At 48.2% G+C, this 27,887-nt stretch overlaps 1 protein-coding gene across 1 annotated transcript; it reads right to left on the bottom strand.

Moving 5' to 3' along the window:
* Positions 1 to 475: 475 nt before the first annotated feature.
* Positions 476 to 26,581, bottom strand: tbc1d15 (TBC1 domain family, member 15). Its single transcript, XM_064318720.1, has 17 exons — positions 26,435 to 26,581; positions 24,812 to 24,910; positions 23,815 to 23,889; positions 22,034 to 22,175; positions 20,261 to 20,465; positions 16,210 to 16,312; positions 14,917 to 15,126; positions 13,221 to 13,349; positions 11,368 to 11,471; positions 9,688 to 9,782; positions 8,046 to 8,162; positions 7,252 to 7,352; positions 5,858 to 5,957; positions 4,115 to 4,212; positions 3,631 to 3,747; positions 2,828 to 2,914; positions 476 to 2,187 (listed from the first exon to the last, which is right to left on the bottom strand). Exons 1-17 carry the CDS (start codon positions 26,456 to 26,458, stop codon positions 1,972 to 1,974), a joined length of 2,022 nt encoding a protein of 673 aa, XP_064174790.1. The 5' UTR covers positions 26,459 to 26,581; the 3' UTR covers positions 476 to 1,971.
* Positions 26,582 to 27,887: the final 1,306 nt, after the last annotated feature.

The following is a 27,887-nucleotide window of genomic DNA, read 5'->3' as shown; positions in this document are numbered from 1 at the left end:
TCTGATTCCAGTGAATCCATCCAATTTAAAATCCAATTTCCAATTCCATTGCAGAATACAGACGTCAAATATGCAGCGGTAACATCGCTACATGTGCCCAAAACATGCTGGAAATGTTCTTATTAGTAAACCAGAAATGAACAGTATGAGCAATGTCCATTGTTTTTCCAACAAAACCGAGCTCATATACAAATCTGAAACTTCAATTTTATAGACAAAACATATATATATATATATATATATATATACACATATATACATATATATTTTTATTGCATAGTCTTCTGTTGCAGTTTCAAAAGAACTTAAGTAACCTTTTGGGAGTTGGGGAGCAAAAAAAACAGCATTCCAGTGTTCCATTCAGGTGAAGATGGTTAAGAAAAGCTGTGCAAGATAAATATTATATTAAATATTAGAGAAAATAAATGTAAATATAAAATAAACATTAGAGAAAATATTAAAGTAAAATACGCCGTTCGGTTTCAAGCAAATTTATTTATCAAAGGAATTATCAATACAGTACAATCATTGAGAATATACAAATATGTATATGTACACACTGTATAAACACAAGTCACCCTGTATTTTATGATACAGCTAATTGTTTCGATGCTGGATCTCTGCAACCAAAAAAATTTAAACAATACTCCGTAGGAACCTTCTCGGGTTCTCATTATTTCACTGCTCCCACGGGAACAAAAAATGGCAAGATTCAAAACGGTCTGACGACGGCGTTTTTGAGGAGCAGAAAGCTGTATTATAAAGTGGAGAAGGGAGCCGGTGTAAGCTGTACTGCTGAGTGTTTGGCAAAGTAATGAAAGAGAAGAGAGTAGGCGAGAGAAGGCCTCTTCGTCGGCTGAGCTCACACTGCTCTCTCACTGTGTCTCCATTTTGGCTGGGCCCGCCGGCGTCCTCCTCCAACGGTGCTGGAAATGCGCTCCGGTTCAACAAAGCAAAAACTGGTGTGGCTTTACACGGCTCGGCTCGGCTCGGCTCGGCTCGGCTCGGTTCGGCTCGGCTTGGCCCGGCCCGGCAGTAAGAGGCAGTCGCCGGCTGATTTTGGTAGTTCGCTCGGAATCCACCTGAGATGGAATCTCGTACGAGAACACGACCGCGTTCCTCAACGTGATGCGCAAAACAAAAAAACAAAAATAAAAAACACCCACCCCGCCCCGAGAACGCTCGAACCTTACGCGCTTTCTATCCAGTCACCTGATTGGTTGGTTCTGCAGGAGCGGCGTTGTCAGCGGTGACCAAATTCGATATAGGAGACGCAGGACACAGAAGCACAATGATATACTTTTGAAGTACACACCGCGGGATTACATTTTTTTTTCTCCATTCAGTCAATTAAGTTTCAATCGCGAAAATAAAGGTAATCATGGTATAAGGCAGGAATCAGAAATCTTTCAATTGCCTCTTTAAACGCTTTGCAAGAACACATCCTACTTTCAGAGAAAACAACAAAGCTGGCTTCAATGGATACACAATTATTCTTGGATCTATTAATGCCACGTCCTACACATCATACAAGCCCTCAGCCTCATTATATCACTATATCACCTGTATATGAATTTTAAAGCGAGATGAACCTACCATACCCTCCTTTTTAAAGACGCACGTCCTTCGACTATGTTAGGTCCACCACTAATTTTTAGAATTTACGTACGATTCAGCATATCTACCCAGAAAATAGTTTTGTTATGGTGGAAAGAAAGAAAAAAAACCAAGCTTTAACTTTAAGAAGCACCTGTAGCACCTCAGAGGGAAGGAATGATTATTCAAAATGAAAGATTATGATACAAGAAATTACAAAAATACTTTTCTTGAGATGGGTTTAAAACCTTGTTTTGCTTCAATCCCCCCCCCTCCCCCACCCCTCCTTCACTAACTGGGACCCCGATATTGTTTCTCTGTGGGTGTCAGAGTGCGTGAGGAATAAAAGTCACGTCGACGGGGCTGTTTTGTTCACTAGGATATGTAGGCTAGCTTGTAAACGTCGTGGGCAGCTTCTCGTAAATGTCCGTTGCCGTTGGTGATGAGGTCAGTGACGCACTCCTGCCGCGGCAGGGCGTGGGGCGGCTGCGGCGGCTCCTGCTCCTGCCGCTCCGACTCGCCCGCTTCCGTGCCGGGAAGTTCCGTCTCCGCGTCGAATCCCAGAATCAGGCTCACCGAATGCGGTATGTCCTAAAGGGCGACCACACAGGAACATGAACCAGGAAGCATTCTGAAACAGCAGTGCCCCCTGTGCTTCAGTGAACACACACACACACATGCACACACCACAGACACACACACACACAAACACATAGAGACACAGACACACACACACACAAACACATAGAGACACAGACACACACACACACGCACACACCACAGACACACACACACACAAACACATAGAGACACAGATACACACACACACAAACACATAGAGACACAGACACACACAGAGGCACGCACGCACACACCACACACACACACACACACACAAACACATGCACACACCACAGACACAAACACACACACACACACACACACAAACACAGAGACACAGATACACACACACATAGAGACATAGACACACACAAACACATAGAGACACAGACACACACACACACAAACACATAGAGACACAGACACACACAGAGGCACGCACGCACACACCACACACACACACACACACACACACACACACAAACACACAGAGACACAGACACACACAGAGGCACGCGCACACACACCACACACACACACACACACACACTGACACACAGGAGATCGTATGACCTGTTCTTTCCCGTGCAGACCCAGGCGAGTAGCATACCTTACAGCTTTTTATCTGCATGCAGATAGCTTCTGCTTTTTGAAGGATCTCTTCAATGTCAAGTTTCATTGAAAGTTCATTTATGTGCTGTTGAGACAAATGCAATAGCATTTCCACATACAAACAAACACCATTCACAGCCCAGACTTCAAAACTGGGCACAGATTGCAATGCACACTTCAATAAAATACCATCCCTCTATGGAATATAAAAACTATTTTAAGATAAACAAAATGACACTACGCTGACAACTGCTACCTGTCAAAATTCTCAGCTTCATTCTTTAAAAACGATTGTTTGATGTATGGATTCCTTACGATAAATTATCTGGATTTAGACTCACAGGATACTACTTGAGGATAATAACCATTAAATATTATTTTCTTGTTAAACCTTATATTGGAACTAATGCACCATAAACTGTCAGGTGCAGTATAATTTCCATGCCAACAGCCCCGGGTACGTTGGCAACAAAACTGCTACCATGAGTTAATTTCTTTATCAGGAGCCTGACAGGAAAAGAGAGAAACATATTTAAAAAGGAAGAGAGACAGAAGTGAAATCAAAAAATTAAATGAGTGATTTACATTAAAACATCTAGAAAAGATTAAATTACTGAAACATTTTGGACATAAATACTTAATACTGAATGAAATATGGAAAGACTCAAAGAAACACTTCGCAACCCCTGCTGATGATGTCATCTCCCAGCTCTACTGTCAGCAACAGGAAGAGCAGCCCTTCCCCTCTCCACCAATCAGAAAGCAGCGGTGAGCCGGACGAGGCGGCAGGCGGGGCCAAACCTTGAGGATTTCGTTGAATCCGTAATGCTCCTCCATGATCTTCTGCTTCTCCGAGTCCAGGATGGCGCAGCACACCAGCAGGTGGAAGTTTTGGCACGGCAACCCCGTCCACATGACCTGGGCGAAGGAGGAGACGCGATGTCGCACGCGTTTCATGGAGCAAATTTCCTCCAACTACTTCCAGCAAATTTTGACACAACACTCCCCTCCATTTTTTGGCTCCCCTTTGGGGGAAACACCCCTATAAGAACATTCAAAACCACTTTCATCAGCTCTGTGATTAACCTCTGGTTTAACAGCAGGATAAAAATTGGAAAAAAATAAAATCACTGCAAACCAATTAAACTATTTAATTGGGTTCAACATGTTTCAGAGTTGAAGCTTCTCAGCTTCTCATTGTAGCTAAATGATTACATCATGGCTGTAGAGCGACTGGTTTGTTGCAGTAGGTGAGTGATTGACAGATCGACCTCGGGAGACTGACCTCCCACAAGCGAAGCACATCCTGGAAGGAGAGCTCCCTCTTGAAGCGGATCAGCAGCCACCGGAAGCAGAAGTACAGGTAGCCCGAATCTTGGGATTCTGTGGAGAGGCCACGTGCACAGAACTGAAGTAGGAGAAACAGGTGGGACAGGAGCGCCTGAGGCTCACTGAGCCCCCAGCTGTGATCCTAAAAGACTCTTAAACCGTGGCTCTCTGGGACGCTCTTTAACCCTCTGCAGAGCAGGTTTTTTTGGAATGTTTTTTCAAAATTCAAAGTCAGTGTTCTAGAGCTCCACTGCTAACAATTACCAGCAGTGAATGGTACTTCAGCATTAGAATAATCAGTTGAGAACACTCTAATTACATCACCAATTTGCGATTGTGACATCAGCATGAGAACGTTCAGTTGAGAACATTCTAATCACGTCACCTATTTGCGATTGTTGCGTCAGCATCAGAATGTTCACAGGGAACATTCTTAAAGGGATAGTTTTTACTAAGCGACATCCACATTAAACTGATTAGGTGGGCACTGAAGAATCTGGTTCTTTTAATTAAGAGATTAAAAATCATACTCGTATATTATTACATATCCATAATGTAATTTTGGAGACTAAGGGGAGCTTCTCTTTCATGAAGCCCCACTTGTCAATGCTCATAACTTCACAGTAACATGAGCCTGACCAGGCTGACACTATTTGTAAGACCGCCCAAATTCTGGAGATGTGCTTCGCTAATAAACTAATCAACTGTCAATTATTGATGATGATGACAAATCGCCATCTTGTGTAGGTGGGACGCCCAATTAGGGCAGATATTCAAACCAGAAAGGTCTCTATTGTCATTTGACCATACCTCCTAACCAAAGGCAAAAGAAATAATAATAATTTGATTGCAGAATGTTTTGCAGAAACCAATCTCACAAATATTAACTTCTCTTTCCAGACATGCAGGAGATTTTGGGGGGAGACTAGCCTCGCTGCAAAGCAGCACCGCTTTCAGGACAATGATATATTTCACGCAAGCTGGAAGTCATTAATACTGAATTTGAATTTTCATCAGCTGGAAACCTTCAGCGCAAACAACAACACCGCCTTTCTTTCTCCCGCCTTTGAGAAATTACGGCTGCCAAATATCTGCGGGTTCACACAAGAACAATAAACAGGAAAATGCGATATGTAAATGAAATCAGGTTATGTATTACTTTCATCTCAGCAAAAAAGTTCACACAGAGAGACTCGGTGAGGAAGACAGATTCCGTAATTGTGTTTTGTGGCACTGCAGTCAAGTGCTTCTGCATGGTTCTGGAGGACACGGCTTTCATTCCCTACAGCTCAAATCCTATTGGCCTTCCCACTTCCTGTGATTCTGCTGAGGAGGAGCTGCCTCCTCTAGCAAAGCATACGCTATCAAGAGGAAGACCATGTTGAGAACAGTTCATTAACTAAGCAACTGAACACAAAAAAGCATAAAATGCAGGCGTATAAAAAAATATATACAGCATAAATTACCCTTGCGCACATTTGGCTCATTCTTACAAAATACAATACCTCATCCCCAGCAAAGACTTCACCTTCACTTGGAAAAAATGAGAAAGTGCAAAATATAGAAACGCAGAGAAATAGGCATCAGTAGGATGTATCTGCACAAAGGTCTAATTGCTGAGGTCAGTACCATGTTTACGCAAGAGTTCAGGCAAAGCAGAGAGATGTACAGGAAGAGGAAGTGCTCGAGGTCCTCCTACCGAGGTAGTTCCAGAAGGCCAGGTCCAGTAGCCGTAGCAACGTGCTGAGCTGGATCAGCTGGGTTTTCATTCCCTGCATCTGCTCCTCGAAGTTCTGGTGCTGTCCATGCACAGGGAGTACAGAGTCAAACAACAGAGAGAGAGAGAGTCTGAGCATGCTCAGTACAGCTGCACAACATGAACACTGTAACAGCACATATACCACAGATGACCGTGTGTATCTGCTCAGTGGCTATATCCATGTCCTGGAGGCTGGAAATATGAAAGGAGAATTTTACACGCATTCAGTTTCATAGGTTGTCCTTCATTTTTATTGTTGTTCACATGCAATGGTGTGCACTCATATTTTCCAGACGCATGAATTATTCAGGCTAATATGCACAGAAATGCATTCTCTCTGCAATTTCCCGTTTGGTTTAGTAAAACCCCAATCTGCCTGACTGCCTCTACCCCACAATGATACCGTCGTATCCCTGGCGGTCAGTTTTAAATCTACCATACCGTATTTCTTCTAAAAAAACCAGGAACTTGCTGAAACAATATTTATTAGAAACATTACATGGTGTATGATGACCCCCCCCCCCCCCCCGTAGAGCAGCTTGAACAGATAAACCCGAACCCATGCCGCTGAGTGCGCTAGCAAGCATGTATATTTAAAAAGAAAAATAGTTATACACATAAAGCCCCTGATTCCAGTCCTGGAACATTTTACAGTTTACGCCTCATGAGCTAAAGGATCAGATGCCACCACGTAATTACTGTAGACCAGGATTAGCGCGTGTTGAGCAGGGGATTTGCATGTTTTCGCATTATGGGAGGATGCTCACTACAGGCGGGCAGGCGAGTTAAAAAACAAAACTTATGAATCGCAGGGGTTCACATTTTCCTGAACGATGAGGGCATCAAGCCACTGCTTTAATGACTGACGGTGGTGGCATTAAACAAGCCTTCAGACGCGGTGTTTAAGACCCGCGAAAGGGTCAGGGGTGCTAAGATTCTCATTAAGATGAGTTCAGCAACTCCATGCGAGAGGAAGACAGAGAGAGAGAGAGAGAGGACTTCACCCAAAGCAAACCCCCTCTGCCTGAACCACTCAAAGGACCAGGGAATTCTGAACCTGACCAGTGGCTGAAGACTGCAGCGGTGAACACCAGCACGGGAAAAGGCCTGAAGGGGCGCACTACACTCCCCACTTCCTCTCGCCTCATTGGTGGAAGACATAACCGAGCGCTGCGATTGGTGTGACCCGGACACGAGACGATGACCTAATGGAGTCCACTCAAACATGGCCCTGACTTGTTTTTTTTACACGCTAACTGACCAGGAATTTGCATTCACGGTGGATCCAACACCACGCAAAGGAGAGGGGGTGTGTGAATTATTAACTGCCTTACCATCTGGTCCATGTAGGACACAAAGCACCAGAAGGCGTCCACTTCGTTCTCCATCACGTAGAGAATCGGAGAGAGCAGGTCATTCATTCCCTGGACATATCCTGAGAGGAAATAGAGGGGACACGGTCACATAACTCCGATTCACCAATGTGAGAGGACATTGTCACATAACTTCAATTCACCAGTCAATGCAAGGGGACATGGTCACATGACTTCAATGTCAACAGCATGAAACTGACACAAACTATTTCCATAAACCGACTGATTAAAGTTCTGTACGCTGACTCTTGTTTGTCTAAAGCCCATGTACTTGACTAAAGAGTGATCCACATGTAGGTGGAGCTCTGCAAAGGGGCAATAAGAACAGTGTCTTTCACAGGGCAATAAGGCCAGTGCTGTGTGTTTCTCACACACTGGGAGAACCTGCTGTCCCCTCCCACACACTGGGCAGAGGGGGAAGAGGCCATTTTGTTTAACGGCACTGGGAGCCGCGCGGCACTGCTGCTGCTCTCCATCTCCAGCTCACAGATGCTCCCCGCTCAGGCTCCAGCAAAAACAATCACGGGGAGAGCGCTAACTGGCACGGCCGCTCAAACCGCCAATTCCCCCCGCGCCGCCCAGCTAGCGGAAAATTACTTCTTTCCGGACACAAAGAGCGAGCGCAACTGACGAGGTACGCGAGGAGGGGGGCGGGCGGCGCATTGGAAATGGCGGCGGGGCAGCCGTTCGCTACGCCCCCCCCCCAACCCCCCCCCATACGAAGCGCGGGTCCACGGCGGCGGGAGATTGCTTACCCAGATCGAAATCGTACATGCAGTACGTCATCAGGATGTCGTGGAGCAGGATGAGGCCCGGGTTATCTGGCCCTTCGTAAAATTTATTGGTTCTGTCTGTTCTGTTGACGTCCTTTTCTGGAAAGACACGGAAAGAGGACAGATAAGGGATGCAGAAGCTCTAATTAATCCCAGCGAAGATCGCCATCAAACAGCGCGCTAAAAACAGGCTCTCCAAGAGGGTTCGTATACGTACTCCCGCATGAGCGCGAAATCTACACAAGCATCCAAACTCCCCCCCAACCACACCCCAATAAAAAATCAAATGATGGAAAAACTCAATCCTGCAGCTGCCTTCATTGAAAATGTGGGACATGGACGGCAGAGATTCTCCGTTTTAATTGGATGGCATTTGGAGAGAAGCAGGGGGCGTTCCGAGCAGGAGCCTTTCCGGCGTGCGCAGGACGGTAGCGGGGCGGCGTCCGAAACAAGCCGCGCGCAGCGAAACGCCGAGATAATTCAGCCCCGCCGCCACGGCGACCCGCTGAGTCATCACGGGGGAGTCTCTGAAAGCACCGGATCCAGCCCATTACCGCCTGACACCGCCGCAGCGTGTGTGTGTGTGTGTGTGTGTGTGTGTGAGTGTGTGAGTGTGAGAGTGTGTGTGTGTGTGTGGTGTGTGTAGTGTGAGTGTGAGTGGTGTGTGAGTGTGTGGTGTTGTGAGTGTGAGATGTGTGTGTGTGTGTGTGTGGTGTGAGTGTGTGAGTGTGTGAGGTGGTGTGTGTGTGTGTGTGGTGTGTGTGTGAGTGTGTGGTGTGTGAGGTGGTGTGTGTGTGAGAGTGTGTGTGTGTGTGTGAGTGTGTGAGAGTGTGTGTGTGTGTGTGAGTGTGTGAGAGTGTGTGTGAGTGTGTGTGTGTGTGTGTGAGTGTTTGAGAGTGTGTGTGAGTGTGTGTGTGTGTGGTGTGTGTGAGTGTGTGTGAGTGTGTGTGTGTGAGAGTGTGTGTGTGTGTGTGTGTGTGTGTGTGTTTCTATGAGTGTGTGTGCGTGTGTGTGTGTGTGTGTGTGTGCGCGTGTGTGTGAGTTTCTATGAGTGTGTGTGTGTGCGTTTCTATGAGTGTGTGTGTGTGCGCGTGTGTGTGAGTTTCTATGAGTGTGTGTGTGTGTGTGTGCGTTTCTATGAGTGTGTGTGTGTGCGCGTGTGTGCATGTGTGCGTGTGAGTGTGTGTATGAGTTTCTATAAGTGTGTGTGAGTGTGTGTGTGTGTGTGTGCGTTTCTATGAGTGTGTGTGTGTGTGTATGAGTTTCTATGAGTGTGTGTGACTATGTGTGTGAGTGTGTGTGCATGAGTTTCTATGAGTGTGCGTGTGTGTATGTGTGTGAGTTTCTATGAGAATGATTATGGGTGTGTGTGAGTGTATGTGCCCACTAATGGGTTCGCAAATGTGTTTAGAGTGGGTGTGTGCGTGGACATTGGAAATGAATGTGCTACTGAAACAGGCCTCAGTGAGAGGGCGATTCAGGTACACGTGTGCCAACACTCTCACAGGCCCACACACTGGTGTTCAGGTGCGCGTGTGCCAACACTCTCACAGGCCCACACACTGGTGTTCAGCGGCCCGTGTGTACGCCTCCACACAGCCGCGCCGCGCCGAGCGGCCATTACCGATCAGACTCCGGTTGTCCCTCAGCCTGGAGTTCCTCTTCTCCTGCTCCTCGCTGACCGACTTCCACTGCAGCTTCATCTTGAAGTACTCGTCCCTGGGGTGGTCAGGAGAGAGAGAGAGTCAGGGGCAGGGCGCTAGCAATGCTAACACGCTTCTCAAGCTCCAATGACCAAACGGCCGCGGACCTGATCGCTGTACGACTGGCGGACTGGCAGACCGAACATCGCTGTGAAACCTGACAGTTGCCTGCTGCACGCAGTACACAAGCACAATGGGGAAAGAAACAAATCAATGAAGCAGCGCTCCTGTTTAAAAAAATAATAATAATAAAAATGAACGTGTCACGCTAGGAGCAGATTTACAGCTGCAATGATTTTTGCTCCCTTGGGAGACCCATTAGAATATATATGGCGGCTCTCAGAAAAGACATTCTATGGAGAAAATCCCAACGGTTCCCCTCTGCAGTCACAAATCCCCATGTACCTAACGAGAGCTTCTTTGATTTAAAGTGCGGATTAAAAATGGCGTGATAATTATCAACTAAAATACAACAAGAGCACCATAAAACAGTCTCATTTAAATATCACGTCCCTGCAGCAAGACTGTACTGCCAAGAGGGGAAAATGGAGGGCTGGGCGGTTTCTCATTTTGACAAAGTGCTCTCTGATATTTGTGGCTGAGGCTCAAAAGCCAGCTTGGCTTCCTTATATCTGTTTTTTTTTTTTTTCTTCTTTCAAGATAAAGGCAATAAAAAGCGAGTTGAAGGCACTGTAATCATTTCGGCATTGTGGGGGCGGTGTCACGGCGGAAAATCAAACAGGAAGACGGTAGGCACGGGAAATGCCTACTACGCGCTCTTCGGAGGCAGGAAACTGACGGCACGCAATCCACACAATTACAGAGAGAACGGGGGGAAATTGGCCCTTTCTCTCGCTCGCAGACAAAAGGGAGACCGACAGCCGCCATCGACGCCCAGCTAACAGGCCGCCTCCGAACACCTACCGAGGTTCAAGACTGAGGCTAATTGAGGAAAATGTTTCAAATTGCCCACGAGCGGTGGAAAGCAATATAAGTCCTTTAAAATTCTCAACAGAGCTAAAAAGGTTACTTACATTTCGCACGCAATCCAACAATAGGTGGATTGCGCAGGGAGGCAATTCAGGCAGTGCCCCCACCGGGGATTTGAACCCGTGGCCTCTAATTTAGCAGCCTGGTTTCCCTTTCAGCTCCTCATCTGCATCAGTCTAGACTGTGCGGAGCTATGTGGAGCTCTCATAAAGAAGTCACTCTCAAACAGCAAGGACAGAACGCGTGGCTTCAGAAACCTTCCAAATGGGATCTCCACCAGGAGAACGCAGGGAGGAGAGCAGGGTGGGGATTAGGGTGGAGAGAGGGGAACACAGGGGGGGAGTACAGAAGGAAGAGAGAAGAGAACAAGATGAAGAGCAGGGTGGAGGCCAGGTTGGAGAGAGGGGAACATAGGGGGAGGCACAGAAGGAGGAGAGAGGAGAACAAGAAGAGTAGGATAGGGGGCAGGGTGGAGAGAGGAGAACATGGAAGGGGAACAGAAGGAGGAGAGAGGAGAAGAAGAAGAAGAGCAGGGTTGAAGCCACAGGGAGGAGAACAGAAGGAGCAGAGAGGACACAGTGAGGAGGACTGTGAGAGGAGGGGCGTCTTACGTCTTCCTCTTCTGCAGGTTCTTCCTCTCGTCTCGCGTGCTGTCCCAGGGGAAGTATCCCAGGAGGAACTTCCAGGCCTCCTTCCTGACCGCGTGGCACAGCCCCTGTGAGGGGGAGAGGCCTTTCACTGACACGCGCGCCACAGCACCGCCGCCACCAACTCACCCGCCAACCACATCCTCCCCGCAGCGCCGGGGAGAGGACACCACAGCCTAGCCGTGAAACACCCAAAAAAAAACAACACAACACATCATGCACATGCACATTGCACAGAACCAGACTCAGCCTTTCACGGTTCCACTGCCTGTTGCAGCTGTGGTGACAAACGGGGGGAGCTGGAAGTCAATGATGAAGAATCCCGTGCCAAGGCTAGGGAAAGGAGCTTCTTCTTCTGTGGTCCAGTGCTTTCGGTGGGTGGGAGTCTCTGTGGGCGGTCTAACTCAGCTCGCTGGATTAGGCTCTCAAACGGCTGCCATTGTTCAGCAGGAGAAAAGCACGAGGAGTCAGCCCATTACCCAGGCTCCTGTCAGCTCCTACAGCAAGCCATTAGCGCACAGACATTCAATTCAAAGTGGTCAAGAAATAGATTTTTTTTTTTTTTTTTCCTCTTCTTTTTTTTTTCTCAACCTCTTACACAGAAATGACATTATTTCCAGTGAGTGGGTAAAGAAGTGGGAGCTGTTGAAGAAATGTAAGAAAAAAAGATAAACACCTGATTTAGCAGGTAATTTAATGGGTGAAATGTTCGAAATTCCTTCATCAAGGGCGAAGCGGCGAGCGCTAGGCCGAAGCCAGCCGCGGAATTCTTTACCGGCGCTCGATGAATGTGAGCTGAATTCAGGTCAGAGGGAAACAGAGCTCCCTTTCTTTCGCGCGTTTGATCCTCTCGGTACAGTAACGAGCGTCTGTAAGAGCCCCGGCTGCTCCAGGCGCCTGGCTGCGGGCTGAGAGGGATGAAGAGGCGCTGAGGAAGACTCCGCCGTTCCGCCCGCTCCTCCCGTTTGATCGCAGGCACCGCGGCCCGGCAGGGAGCACGCCGATGCGAATACCGCCGGAACATCGGCACGCTCTCCACAAAACCGGTCATTCATATTTAGGGTAGCTAAATAACGCCGTCGTGTTCACACAACAGGGTCACACATCATTTACATCTCAGGCTCCTGGTTCACCAGCACAGGGCTGGGAGCTTGTGGCACTGCTGCTGCCGGGCGTGTAAGTCAATTAACATTTGGAAATGAACTCCAGGGAGAGGGTACAGTTGGCCTGGCGGCTCCAAACACACACACACACACACACACACACACACACACACACACACACACTCAGTCAATGGCCCTAACTGGCCTGGTTCATCAATACTCAAGCACATTCCCTGGGGTTTACTTCCATACAAAAAAAAAACACCCGCTGTGCCTTTTTAAAAAGGTCTAATTAACGCTGCACAACCTTTCACTCTCAGAGACTCCAGCTCAAAACCCTCCGTTTCTCTCACAGTTTCAGTTCAGTGCTGCTTTGTGTCGCATGGGATGATGTGGGCTCGCACACATTTTCATATAAATTGATTTCAGAAACTCAGGTGCAAGAGGTTTGTGGATCTCAACTGATAAAGAGCAAATTCAAAAAAGGGAGAGAGAAAGAGAGAGCGAAAGAAAGAAAGGCACAGAGCGAGAGGGAGGGAAGGAGAGAGAGACCAAGAGAGAGAAAGGCACAGAGAGAGACAGAGACAGAGCGAGAGGGAGGGAGGGAGAGAGAGAGTGAGAGGGAGGGAGGAGAGAGAGAGAGAGAGAGAGAGCGAGAGAAAGAGTGAGAGAGAGAGAAGGGGGAGAGATCGGGAGGCGATGGCTGCTGTTTACCCCTTTGAAGACGAGGCTCTTTAGATGGGACACCTCCTGCACCCTTCCCTCTGAATCCACATGCAGGGCCCAGTCCTCCGCCGACACAGGATCCCTGCGCTCCACGTCCGGCCTCCGGCCCAAATCGATCTGGAGAAGGGCGACCATTTACACAGGAGATGAGAAAATGTGAAACGGTGACTCCTTACCGCCGGCTCGTTAATGGCGGACAGGGCCTCAGCGGGGGAAGCCGCGGCGGGGCCGGAGAGGTCAGCGGTAAAACGCGGGGCGAGGGGCGCGGGGGGACACCTTCAGGAGATTACGGGGCAGGGATGCTCAAACACACCCTGTTTGCACAGGCTCACAGCCGCCATGTGCGCCGGGTTCCATTTCCTCTGAGCCGCGCCACGGCGAGCCAAACCCAAACACCGCGAACAAGCCATACGTTCACACCGCCGCTCCGAACACCAGCCTCCGAAAACACCCGTCTTCACTGCTCTCATACGCAGACCACCACGTCACACACGATTCACAGTACAAGTACAGAGCTCGCACAAGCTGATGGAGAAGATCATTTTAATTGCACTGTAGCCACACAATGTTTGCTTTTGTTGTATTTGCTCCCCATTAAAAAGCAGGAAGTCCACCAAAACTGTCAAATTGCTCTAGAATAATAATTCATAATTATTTTAAATGATAATAATTATTCCAGAATAACAGTAGATTCAGAAGGCCTAAAATCACAAGCTTTTTTGTATTAGTAGATGTAGCACCTTTAAAATTACTGGGTGAAAAAAAAAAAATTAGTCAATGTAGTATGCTTAAAATCACAGATTTTTTTGTATTAGTAGATGTAGTACTCCTAAATTACAGGGTTTTTATTAGAATATAAATCAGTGTAGCAGGCCTGAAATGACAGGGTTTTTTTAAACTTTTAGTAGATAGCTCTAATATCAGATTGCTGAATGTATTAGTAGACTGGGTCTGCAGAGATGGCCAATCACAGTGGCCAGTCTGCTGTATTAGTAGACTGAGTCTGCAGAGCCGGCCAATCACAGTGATGAACATCAGCCCGTAGCACTGCGGCGTCGGAGAGACCGTTTCCATGGGGACTGGAAGCGATCGAGCCGGCGGAGCAGGAAGGAGGAGGCCCGGCGATCGCTCATGTGATGTCAGAGATAAACACCGCAGCTCCGCCTCCCAACCAAACGCGCTTGGCACAAGCAAATAAGACCGGAGAACAAACAAACAAGAAAAAACTAAACAAAAAACTGGGGAATTTAATTACTCACTGTTTGGAGAAATCTATGGCCTGTAATTACACTTATGAAAAAAAGTCCCACAAAGAAGGGTGTAATTAAACGTGTAATTAAAAAATGGGATTACACCATAATTGCCCTTTTTTTTTGTTCAGGCAGTGATGTGCGTAACGACAAAGTAATCAAGCTCAAAGTCAACAGAGGTTAATGTCACAGAAACTAAACTACAGTAGGAACAGGAAACTCTTCAAGGTGCTGCAGCTACACGCGCTCAACAGGGAGTGGAAGCTGCCCACTTGCAGTGCGGCGCTACCTGCCTCTGATCTCAGATCACCTCACCCAGCAACTGTGTACTGTTGGATTAACCCTTGGAACACAGCCCACGAAGAACAGGCCATGACAGTGCTCCCCCTGCTGGTGGGGAGGACGTATGACAGGCGGGTGAGTTGGCGACTCACCCTGGTGATGACCTCAAAGCCAGGCTCCTCCTGCTGGTTGATCTCCAGGCCGGGGATGACCTCGCTCAGGGGGTCGGGCGAGTCCTCGGCCGGCCGTGGCTGCTGTGGGTGGTGGTGCTCCAGGTCCTGCCACCGGAAGGCGTCGAAGATGTAGTTGGTCACCTTGGCAAAGCCCCCCAGCGTGGTCGTGTACGGGTCCTTCCTCAACTTCTGTGAGTGACAGTGAGGACGGCCTATCACGCGCTATCGGTGACTAACTGATTTGAACCTTTTTATTTGCTCAGGAAAATCAATGCCTGACAGCATGTTATAGCGTTACTCATTACGAGGCTCGTGAAAAAGCAGTCATCACCCAAACACTAGAGACCAGAGCACAGATTCAGGCTACAGAACTTCACAACAGTCAGTTAAATACATGCACTCTGTACTGCGTCTTTAACTGGATACTAAATTTCTTTGAACAGTATTTCCTATTGAAAATCGAACTATGGATGCTGTTTATGGATCCGCAGAAACTGTGGATGAAACAGAGGGCACACACAGACCCGAGGTCGCTCGACCGCGTTTGTGACGCACAAGCTTCATCTACAATGGCACACGTTCGAGCGGTCATAAATAATAAAGCTGATTCATAAGCCTGGAGAAAGAGCCACGTGTGACCGCCTCCTCCCCCAGCTAACGTTTATTCTTTCTTTTTTTTTTCCTTCTGTTCATCCAATTAATTGCACAGTCATTCATCTTTGCAGCGGTACTTCTGGAACAGAAAAAAAATGTGAAAATAATTCCTTCTGTGCTGTGCTAACCTCGTCCAGCTCAGCCCACTGTCCATTGTTCTGAGTCACGGTTCATTAGCCTAGCTCTGATCCCCAATCATTACCACGCGTAGCGGAGAGCCCGCATCCAAAGCCCGCCGTTAGCCTTTAGCCGGCTCAAGCTAATGACAAATGGAACACAGCCCTTCAGGTACTGAGATGATATTATTGACTTTTGGTAATGCTTTGTCGATCAAAACTCTGCCACCACCACAAACAAACATGGCGAGTGGGGAACAGATTTAAGGGGGATTAATGGGGCAATCAGTCCTGTGCAAAAAGCAGACAGGTGGATGAGCATCAAGAGCCAGTGCTAGATATTCACATCCCAGCTCTACTTTTAATATTGACACTGTGCACTCCCACAACTGTTTCCCAGTGTTTATACCTGAACCAGGCCAAATGTGAACAGGGCCTACCTGGACCAGGCCAAACGTGAACAGGGCCTACCTGAACCAGGCCAAATGTGAACAGGGCCTACCTGAACCAGGCCAAATGTGGCGTCGTCCAGGAGGTTCTCAAAGGACTGTGAGAGGGCCTTGCTGTGGCTGCAGACTATCAGGGTTGTTTCGTCGTCGGGAGACCTGAGGGAAAGGAGGAAGGAGAGAGGACTGAGGATGAGGATGAGGTCTTCTCAAGACCCACCTATGGCAGGTTGAGGAACACAGAGCCCATGCTCCACCAATACAGCAGCGCCAATGAGAGCCCACTCTGACACAGCAGGGCCAATGAGAGCCCACTCTGACACAGCAGGGCCAATGAGAGCCCACTGTGCTGACTATTTGACCACGAGAAAGAAATCCAGGGGGTATGTGTCACATGCGGCAGAGGCTGCAACAGACAGGATTCTTCAAACCTGATCATGGAGGGCCACAGGGTCTGCTGGTTTTTGGTTGTCGCCCATTACTTTAATTGACCAATCAAAGCAGCCGATTACACACTGAACTCACCTCACCCGGCTTCTCATCCAGCCCCACTAGCATTAAGAAGAAGGAAAAAAATGCAGTGAGCTCACATATTCCCCTTTCACCAGCCTGACGCCACTGTGTCAATACCCGACATGATGGATGGCCTCGCCGAGATTCCGGAAAGGTTAATTAGTTAAGCGCGCCACCCTTAGCGGGAGCAGCGCCCGTCAGCGAGCGGCGCGGGCGGGTGGGCGGGACGTTTTCCCGGGCCATCTCATTATACTCCAATCAGACACCTGGATCAGCCCGGCCAGATTCGCACTGGCCCGCTGCTTAATCCCAGAGCCTTGGTTATCAGAGCTGCAGATAAGAGCGCTAATGAGCGCTATCGGCGGGACGCCGCCGCGGCGCGGACGGAATCCAGCGTGGCGGTACTGGACTGCGGGGGAGAGCCGGGCCCTCCGGCGAACACGGTCCTTTAGCGGGCCAGCGCGGCGTTCCCAGGCTTCAGACTCAGAAGAGGGGAGGCCACTGACTCTGCACACAAAGAGAAAGGGCAGGACGCCCGGCGCGGGGATCGGCACGCAGACGATCCCGTATCAGAACCCTCAGGGTCTCGGGTGACAAAGCAAGCCGCTAATAACCAGGCCCCGCGCTGAGGGACGGGGACGTACGGGGCCGTGCGGGAACGTGCGGGGACGTACGGGGACCGCTGAAACGACAGCGAGGCAGAGCGGCGGGCAGATACCGCCAAGTTCTAACCGCGCTTATTAAGAGATCAGCGCGGCTGTTAGCAAAACGCTAAACCGCCCCGCATTAGCGATTAGCGTCCGAGCCACTCGCACGGCGCACTTCCACCAGCCACCTTCTCTCTCATTGGACCAGAGATATATTTATGTTTGGATTCGGGTTAGATCAGACTAGACAATTGCCTACTTCTGTGGAAATGTGACTTAATTTATTCATAACTGCACACACATTAATGGACCCTATCAGAACAATATGAAGGAAAACTTCTATGCTTTTCAAACTTTCACTCAATCCTGCAACCAACGCAATCATTTCGAGAGAGAGCCACAATCTTATGAATGCGCTGCTCTACCTGTCTTTCAACTTGGATCAGCTTCAGGCAGGAAATGACACGCACGGGGCACATTCTATTTCGACACTAATGTCAAGAAACAGAACCGTTCGATGAAAAGGTCAACAGCTCAAGGTTATCAAGTACAGCTCTTTTATGGCACGAGTTCAAGGTTCACTCATACATATGCATTTTTTAAAGACTCGCACCACATCACAGCTCACCCTTTGCGGTAGAGTAACGGCAAACGCGGGCAAGCTCTGAATACAAATGGCAGTTTTGCTATGCGTGCCTCCCAACCCGGCGCGGCAGAGAGCGCCGACGCACTTCAGACTCCCGGTGAAGTGACCGGCGGACGCCGTCGCGGCTCAAAGCTCATTTGCAGAGGAAATGAGACGGGGGCTCGAGGGGGGGGGGGGCGCGGGGGGGGGTGGGAGGAAGGCAGGCGGCGCATCCGTTGCCGGGGAAGCCACCGTCCCCGGTGTTTATTAGCCCCGCTTATGAATGCTCTCGAACAGTAGATTAAGCCGGCGCTGTTTTCCCAGGATGCCGCGCAGTGTGTTCCGGCGGCGAGATGAGCTGCTGATGAGATGCCTGTAATCCGCGAGGGGGGGGGGGGGGGGGGGCGGAGAGCGTGGGCAAACGGAGCTCGATGCACTCACTCCCTCGCCACTTAAACTTCACCACACCATCTGCGCTAACCAGGGGCTAGTCCAGCACACGCTCCACATAACCCCCTGCATGCACACACATCTCTGCCTCCCTGTCCGTCCTGCATACGCTCCGCTGTTTCCTTTTTCGCTTCTCTTGTGCAAAAACACGAATGTGCCTGAAGGGAGGGTAACATATGTTCAGGAATAATGCGTCTCATCTTCGGTCCGCCTCCGAAAACAAGCACAGATGCCGGTTCAAAGGAAGGGCTGGGAGGGCCGAAGCCAGCGAGCAGAAAAAGGAGAGAGAGGCACCTGTTGCACCTCGGGGCTTTCTGTGACCTCGTTGTACCTTAAAACTCCAATGCCCAGCATGCAACTGCTACCACAATTAAGGTCAAAATCAATTCAACTATAAGTGTTTTTTAACCCGCTATCCCTGATCATATTACAGATACTTTTAGGGAGGTGCATTTACTAGTCGAACATGGCGTGAAGCAGGAGTCTCTTCAGCTCCTGTAGAGCAGCAGGGGCTGCAGATTTTCTTCATTACCCGCCTCATGGCTGATGAATTGATCAATTTGAGACGTTGGCACGGAAGGTAACTCACCTCAGCTGGCTTCTTGGGTTCGAAATGGTTGTTGATTTTAAGGTGAAAACAAAAAAGCAGCGGACCCCGAGGCTTATCAAAGACCTAAGTTACGGGCTCCTGGTCTGGAGCCAGAGCGCTTTTCAGAGCAACAGTGCTAAATATTTTACATAAAGGTCTTGCAATGCCCCCTTCAGGAAGAAGAGGGTACTGCATGTAATTAGCATCTTTCTACATGTCATTCCGCTCTGCTCTCTTGCATGCACCAGGTGAAAGACGATAAACTTGTGGAAACTGAGCATTGTAAACACACATGATTCACACATCAGGACGGTAAGGAAGATGAGGACGGATGAGTGCATGCTACTGTCCAAACAAGCATTTTTCCAGGGTTTTGTGCAGAAAACTAAACTGAACCATGAAAAATACATAAATTAATATCAGGGTGAAGAGTAGGTCGCAGCAATTATCAATTTCTTAGAAAAAAAATATGACCGGCGCACTCCAAAGGTTGCATTTGATTTGTAAATGAGCCTTTTAGAAAAATCAGTTTTTAGCATTTTTCAGGCAAGCTTTACTGTGATGAATCGATTTATCAGTACAAAAGGGCAAAGACAGTGGATGAGGATTACAGCACATTATAAGCAGAGTGACTGAGGATTATAGCACATTATAAGCAGAGTGACTGAGGATTACAGCACATTATAAGCAGAGTGACTGAGGATTACAGCACATTATAAGCAGAGTGACTGTGGATTATAGCACATTATAAGCAGAGTGACTGAGGATTACAGCACATTATAAGCAGAGTGACTGTGGATTAGAATTATAACAGAGGACGGGATTATAGCACTTAGCAGAGTGACTGAGGATTATAGCACATTAAGCAGAGTGATGAGATACAGCACATATAGCAGAGTGGATGAGGATTACAGCACTATAAGCAGAGTGATGAGATATAGAATTAAAGCAGAGTGATGAGGATTACAGCACATTATAAGCAGAGTGACTGAGGATTAAGCACATTATAGCAGTGAGTGATAGCACATATAAGCGAGTGATGAGGATTCAGCATTAGCAGGTGACGGGATATAGCACATTATAAGCAGAGTGACTGAGGATTATAGCACATATAGCGATGACTGGGATTACCACTTATAAGCAGAGTGGATGAGGATTATAGCACATTATAAGCAGAGTGACTGTGGATTACAGCACATTATAAGCAGAGTGACTGTGGATTATAGCACATTATAAGCAGAGTGACTGAGGATTATAGCACATCATTCGGCGCAGGTAGGTACCCGGTCAGCAGGACGTATCTCCCGAGGCAGTCCAGGAAGGCCTCGCTGCCGCCCTGGTGGAAGTGGAGGGCGGGCAGGGGCGTGTCGTCTTTCAGACAGAAGACCAGGTGGGACCAGCCCTCCCTCTTCACCCGGATGGACCGGAGCTCGGCCAGGCTGAACAAGAAGGCCCACCTGCCCCGCTCCTGCGCGTGATTCGACACACCTGCGGAGAACGAGCCAATGAGATCCCGCCATTGCCCGCATAGACATGTCCCAGCTAACACAGACATCCACAAATGTTCCTGCAAGGTGGCGGCAACAGCATAACATCGACAAAACATTTCAGCAACATTGTGAGAACGTTTTGTGTTTGCTGGGCTTTCACCATCAAGGGCCGCACATTCTGCAAGCCTCATTTTATAGCGGTCAAAAAAAGAGGAGACTGATTTGGGGTGGGTGACAAGGATGCAAATAACAACCCCCCCCCAACCCCCCCACCCCCCCACGGTTCTGACTGACAAACGGGCACACCGCAGACTTTCGGGGATTTTAGGACAAACATGGGCATATCTCACCTGCTAAATGTCATCTACAATGTACGCGAAAAAAAGAATAAATTGATGGGTTTTTAATTCAAGCGGCTTGACATTTGGTGCCATTGGAGCAAGTGCAGGCGAGGAGCCTGATTAATACACCAGAGGCCGGGAGAGATTGATCGCAGGTCGTTTTCTTACGGAAGGAAAAATTGAAGCAATTAGTCTTTTCCCCGGCATCAATTAGGCGTGTCCTGTGCCATACCCTCCAGAGCTCCAGCAAGGACGCGGTGGCCTAAGACCTCCGCTCGGGCGCCGCCCCATTTCGGCCTGCTTTGGGTCCCGCCACGGACACTGAAAATCTTTACCCCACTCACACGGAGCCCGCCGACCAAAAAATTTTAAATAAAACACACACAATATTATCTTCTAACCTTAACGAATGGCCGCACTTCCAGGGGATTTTTTTTGGACGGTGGGGAGGAGGTGAGAAGCGAGGACAGCTGTTCCTCGTTATGACTCAGCACGGCGGGGGCCGCGGGGTCGCCGAGCGATAGCCAATCGGCGAGCTCCCCTCCTGGAAACGGCGGGTCCTTATCTGGTAGCCACGGCGACGCGCCTGGGATTAGCGGCGCTTGAAGGACGTGGCGGGCGAGACGAACAGGCGAGAGGGCCGTGCGTCAGACAGGGCTGCGCTCAGAGTATCCACCTCCATCTCCCTCTGGTGTCGGTTACTGATCACCTGCCCAGCAGGGTTGGCACATTTTGAATTTGTCAAAAATGCCCAACGCGCACAGCTGGAAGCTTAATCGCGAACGAGGTGGGGTGCTGTCAGAACTGAAGGGAGGGGGGGTTCTATTGGAACTGCTCATGGAAATGGGAGTGACTGAGATCTGCAAATCTGTTCCAAACTACCGGTAAATTTCTTCCATCAATTTGCTCAGACGAGACATTACACTGTCCAGTGAGGACAACAAACCGGAATAATAATTTGAAAAAACAGACATTCCGGGCAAAAACCAGATATCAGGCAACTCTGTCCTCCAGAGACCGAAACCAAACCCATTAGGCTGGGTCCATCTCCGCAGCAACACGGCCAGGCGGCGATCAAAGAGAAGGCACTGCTCTCGCGGGCGCCAGTCAGCCATTTTGTGTAAATGAGGGCCTCGCGGCTCTGACACAGTCCAGCCTGCGTACCCAGCGCACCCCCTGGCGGTACGGCGGTTGGCGGTACGGCGGTTGGCGGAGCGACGCTCACCTTCGCCGTTGGCGTAGGGCTTCTTCTTGAAGGAGACGGTGTTGACCATGTCCCACTCCGTCTCGTAGCTCTGCTGCTGCTCCATCGCCCGGTGGGGTCTGTCTCCGGGACACTGGGTCCACTCCACCACCGAACTGGAGTCCTGCGGAGAGGCGCCAAGGAAACGGAGCGGAGGGTCACGGGTTCAAACCCCGGCTGGGACACAGCTGAGTTGCTTTACTCCAATTCACGCAAACTTGCATTCTGTAGAACAAGGGCATCCAACCCTGTTTCTGGAGAACTACCATCCTGCGGGTTTTCACTCCAAGCCTAACAAAGCCCCACCTCACTCAATGGCTGATTGATCTCGTTAAGCTGCCAATCAGTAGAATCAGAATCAGGTGTGCTGAATTAGGGCTGAAATGAGAACCTGCAGGACGGCAGCTCTACAGGGTTTGGGCGCCGGTAGAGAACCTCAGTACAGCTGCATTCGGTGTAAGTCAAGCCAGGACAAGGGCTGCGGAACATCAAGGCAAACAAACAGAGGAACGGAGCGCTAACCGCTAACCGCCCGAGCGGCGTGGCCCAGCATGAAACGCCCGTCCGCAAACAGCAGCTTTTAAACGCGCGCCGCGAACAACGAGCGAGCGATAGAACCCCGGCGAAGCCCCGCCGGACGCACGCGCACGCACAGAGCGCCGGCCTCGCTTAGCCTGGCCTACCGCGGGCTGTTGTTATGGAAACGCAGCCCTCTCGAAATAAAACCGCAGAAAGCGTGGAGGCTTTTTTTTCTCCCACACAGATAAAATACTAATGGACTTTGGGACTGTGTGAACTCATTTTATCTTCCCTTCTCAGAAAGCTACGGCGGGCTGTGGAGTGCTGCAGGGCGAGGCCTAGCCTCACCAGTTACCACTGCACAACTGCTGGGTTAATACAGAAATGTAGCAAGAGAAACAGGACTCTTACTTACTAGAGTAATATTCTTTTTTCTTTTAATGATAGAGCGTGTATTGTGTCTTTGTTAATAAGTTCGCTAATGACATAGCCCAAGCTCATACAGCACTCCTATTGGTCAGAGCCACTCAACAGCACAATCAGCCTCAGAACGAAACTGCGCTGTGGCACACCACACTAACACCCACTGTCATTTCCTACATTAACGCCATTTTTACTGGCATTCCACCCCAACGTATGACACACACTGACACCTCCACACCCTGCATGAGCTCCAGCAGGGCCTCTGGCCTGACTCTGGAGCGGGCAGCGAGCTGCTGAGCGTAGTCTCGCGCTGTAGTTCACCTGTAGTTCACGGGTGACGGTACAGCCGTGTGAAAAAGGTGAATCAGGAGGCCATCATGGACACCGGGTGAAATCTGTCAAAGGTTCGCTCAACAGAAAGAGGGGCCGCTCGGAGACAGCCCGCACGGTCACACAAAGACAGCGCTCGCTCGACAGCAGCGCCACACGCCCTCCCGAGACACGGGGCGGCCATTACGAGCCAATCACTCACTCCGCCCCCGAGGGGAGAGCGTAAATGTCACACGGCCCTCGCCTCCAGTCCTCCCCCGGGGACCGCGCGCGCTCAGACACTTCGGCTTTATGGAAAAGATAAATAAGCTCTCCTGTCTCTCAGCACGAGAGCACAGAGAGAGGACAGGGAGCACAGAGAGAAGATGGAGACCACAGAGAGAAGATGGAGACCACAGAGAGAAGATGAAGAGCACGGAGAGGAGCACAGACAGAAGATGTAGAGCACAGAAAGAAGACGTAGAGCACAGACAGAAGATGTGGGCCCAAACCTTTCCAGCGCACAGCATGTTGGAGGGATCGACAGCATCTTCCAGAGGCTTGTACTCCACACAGATTTCACCATCCTGAGAGAGGGGAAAACAACGTCTGTGCACCTGGCCTCATATCATTACATACACACTCTCTCTCTCACACACACACACACACACACTCTCTCTCTCTCACACACACACACACACACTCTCTCACACACACACGCACATACACACACACACACACACACGCACGCACAATGCTGGCCGTGTGCAGACAAACAAAATACATCTGCAAAGCATTACAGTCGTGCGGACTTCTTATGCCAATTTTAAATGTAGAAATCATGAACAGACAGACACCCACAGTCAATATTCACATCTGAAGGGACAAAGAAAATCTATGGCCTTGAGTTAAGAAGCCAGAGAAATTCTGTGCTTTACAAAAGTCCACATTTCAGAGGAATGTTCGTGTTAAATATCCATCACCAGCCCTGAAGTGAACAGAAATCTCTGATAATGACCATTGACATTTTATGAAATAGTGTAACTGTGAAAGATACTGGAGACAGTCGCACTGCTGTTCTATAAATAAAGCATGGTACCCTGGATGAGAGCCGATTAAAAAAATACTCTTTATCAGACTGAGGGATTTATTATATTTATGCCTAATAAAAAAAGGTTGTAATGTTTCAGTCAAGCAGCTGTTACTTGAGCTATGAATACTTTACTGCCAGTCTTCAGAGGGGAAAATGTCCCGCACCACATCTGTCAACACTGACAAAGAACATAAACTGCAATCACACATTACTAAAATGACATCATGGCAAAAACAGGGCCCAGACTTTCCTTACATCTGCTGAAGAACAAAAAACATTCCGTCACAAAGATCCGTTAAAGTGCAGCACGGTGACAGGAAGCTATGCGGACATGACATCACAGACTGGCGTCGGACACGAGCCGGCATGCCAGCGATGCGCCTATTTGGGAAGCGCTCACGGGCGCTGGAATGTACCTTCTGGACGATCCTCAGGAACCCGGATATGAGGGATTCTTGGTCCTCGCCCCTCATGGAACTGGAATGAATAAAAATCCCTTCCTGCTCAAATATGATCTGTGGGAAAACAACACGTAATCCAATGAGTCTGACCATGATACAAGTGATCCTGTGGCTTCTGGCCTTTTTTTTTTTTTTTTACCAACACAACTCATATTTTGTTTGAAAATCCAAATACATTTAATGTTTACACTAATCAATTTATGTAACCCTCCTTGGTAAATATGCATTAAATTACAGGTATTGAACATATGCTCGTATCCAGGGCAACGTATACCCCCTCTTGTTTCAGGTTGGTTATTGCCATATAATGAATTTATCAAAGGTTTATAGCTTGGCTTTAGACCATAAACCCACTAGTAGTCCACCATCTTCCTAGCCGTGGTCTTGCACACACACTGCTCTTGCAGACACACTGCTATTACTCAGAGTCCTGTAAGGATCTGTAAATGTTAAATAAGGCAACACTCAATCATATCCAAATACGTGGTAGGTCATGTGATATGGAAACCAACACGCACAGTGTGTCCCTAACCCTTGGTCGGGAACGCTGTATGAGATACTTTAAAAACTCCCAATACCCGGAACGGCTGTGACTAATATCCCACTAACGCAACTGGCCCACTGAACTAGCAATACATAATTGGCTTCCTGTATCGTTAGAGCTGAATAAACCGTGAAATTGTCTAACAGTCGGCTTCCCCCATTCGTTCGGACTTCAAGCTCGTTTTCACAACATTAACGTCGGCCGTGAACACGGAAGAAGTTGTTCTACTTCTGCATCCCTGCTCGTGTCGTGGGGGATTGTGTCCCCGACTAGTTTGCAAGGCCGTTTAATTTCTGTTTCTAAAACAGCAGCTAACTCCCCAACGGTGGACATGGCTACATCTACATGGCAATTCAGCACGGTCACTTCTATCAACTTAGCTTACAAACAAGCAATCAACAACACAAGGAGTAAAGAAAATATTGTGCCAACGAGTTTATCTTGGTCACAAAAACATGGCAAACATTTACAGAGTTCGAATCGCAGCGGAAATCAAAGCGGATCCTTGTTGTAATATCGATTCCTTACCGTAACATGGACAGTGGGAAATTTACTAACATTCGCTATTTATTTAGGGTTATTTACAATTCAATGTTTTGAATGTCTACATACGTTTAAGATAATATTTAACAACGCACGAGCGGTGTAAATTAATGCCACGCAATGCGTTAGCTACCGCTAACTAGTTAGGAGACTGGCTGACCAGGTCAATAGACAGCATGGTATTAGTTTTAATAATTTAGCATATGTTTACTGCAGAACCAACACCAGCCACATGCTCTAGCGAACTCTACCACGTCGTGGATTCTCTTGCTTTCGTGGCAGCACCAGATAATGGTTAAACTGTTGCATTACAGAACCCACGCTCAGAGTAAGGTTTACATCTGGTTACTCGCTAAAAAATAGTCTAATTTTTCTCCAAACACCACACCGCTGGCTGCTACATTTAGCAATATATTTAAAGCGCTTCTACGAACGCTGTTATTTTTTACATTTTGAGGCAAAATAACATTTCAGTAGTTTCTTTTCAATACCTTGGTAGCTGCAGGAGCCGCCATGTCGCTCGGTGGTGTTTACGATGACGTAGCACTGCTCACGTGCCTGTCAGCCGTCCACAACATCCATAGAGCGCAAGAGCAAAACGGAAAAGCGGAAGCTGAATATCTGAGGTTATCATATTACTTGATCTGGAGTTACACTTTTAGAAGCGAAAGAACGAACTCTGTTTGAATTAATTCATGGTAATTAATGGTATTGCATCTTAAAAGAAAAAAAAACACATTTCAATGTCGGCTAAATTAGCGAATTCGAATAATAGCGAAAGCCAATTTCAAGTTCATTTAGTACGGTGGCTCATTGAGGCCACTGCGACTTCATCTGGAGCAGGGGTCCTCAATCTTTTCCAGAAAGGGCCGGTGTGCGTGCAGGCTTTTGTTCCAACCAAGCAGTAACACACCTGATTCCACTAATCAACCACAAGAATCTCTGCTAAGAATTTTGATTAGTGGAATCAGGTGTGTAACCGCTTGGTTGGAATGAATGCCTGCATCCACACTGGCCCTTTCTGGATAAGATTGAGGACCCCTGATCTGGAGTAAAAGAGATACAAATATGCTACATCTTAAGTCTCAAGAAAGTGTTTGAAGTTACAGCAACATTTTCACATGTAAAAATGTACGTACTAATATGCAAACAAGTTTACAGTATCATTCAGTTGTATTCCATTTAGTTTTACCAGATTGTAAAATTGTTTACCACCTTATTTCAATTCTAGCATTTTTCTCAATTATGTGTCAGTCCCAAAAAAACTTCAGCTTCTCAATCAAGCTTCTCCACAGGTGGGATTGAGCGCCTGTTTCAGAGTTACATTATATTTTAGGTCAGAATATGCATGTTTTTACATGCTTGAGTACGGCTCTCAAATAACAATTGGGCCCTAATATATTATCATTAATGCTTCTCCTCTAGGGGGCAGCACAGCCCACACATCTTTCCCAAATGAAAAGGAAACCTGTATTTCCGACAACCCCTTCTCTCCACATAAATAATTCAGCCTCTCACTTACTGACAAGCCTGGGAGAGACTACAGTGATTAAAAGTTAAAAGTGCTGAATTCCACCCATTTGTGTCAACCTCTTCTGAATGCTTTTGGTTATCCCCTGAGACTGGATTCTGGAGTGTATCTCGAGTATACTGACTAATGTCAAAAAGGCCCATAAAGATCTAAACATGAAGATCACATCAAAATAGAAGGGTGGGCAGAGCCAGAGATCTGGGTCAAAGCTGAGGGGTGATTATTTGGGCAAATTGCTGGTTGTGGTTAAAATCAGTCAAGTTATTTTCACCAGGTTATCAGCTAGCTGCATAGCTTGATCATCGTGTAGCTACACTGTGTAGTCATTTGATGAACGATAATGAGCTCTCTGCTCTATATCCAGCCACAAAGCACAAGCTCAGCTCCTATCTAAAAGGCCTCTAATGTACAGG

The sequence above is a fragment of the Anguilla rostrata genome, chromosome 19 (genome assembly GCF_018555375.3).
Source record: "Anguilla rostrata isolate EN2019 chromosome 19, ASM1855537v3, whole genome shotgun sequence".
Taxonomy (NCBI): Eukaryota; Metazoa; Chordata; class Actinopteri; order Anguilliformes; family Anguillidae; genus Anguilla; species Anguilla rostrata.
This window is presented reverse-complemented; position numbering and strand designations above follow the sequence as displayed.

Coding starts and splice junctions, on each gene's coding strand:
- tbc1d15 (XM_064318720.1), bottom strand. CDS start 26,458: ATGGCGGCTCCTGCAGCTACCAAG. Junction 23,890..24,811: donor TCCTGAGGATCGTCCAGAAG/GTACATTCCAGC, acceptor CCCCTCTCTCAG/GATGGTGAAATCTGTGTGGA. Junction 3,748..4,114: donor ATGTGCTTCGCTTGTGGGAG/GTCAGTCTCCCG, acceptor TCCTTCGCCCAG/GTCATGTGGACGGGGTTGCC.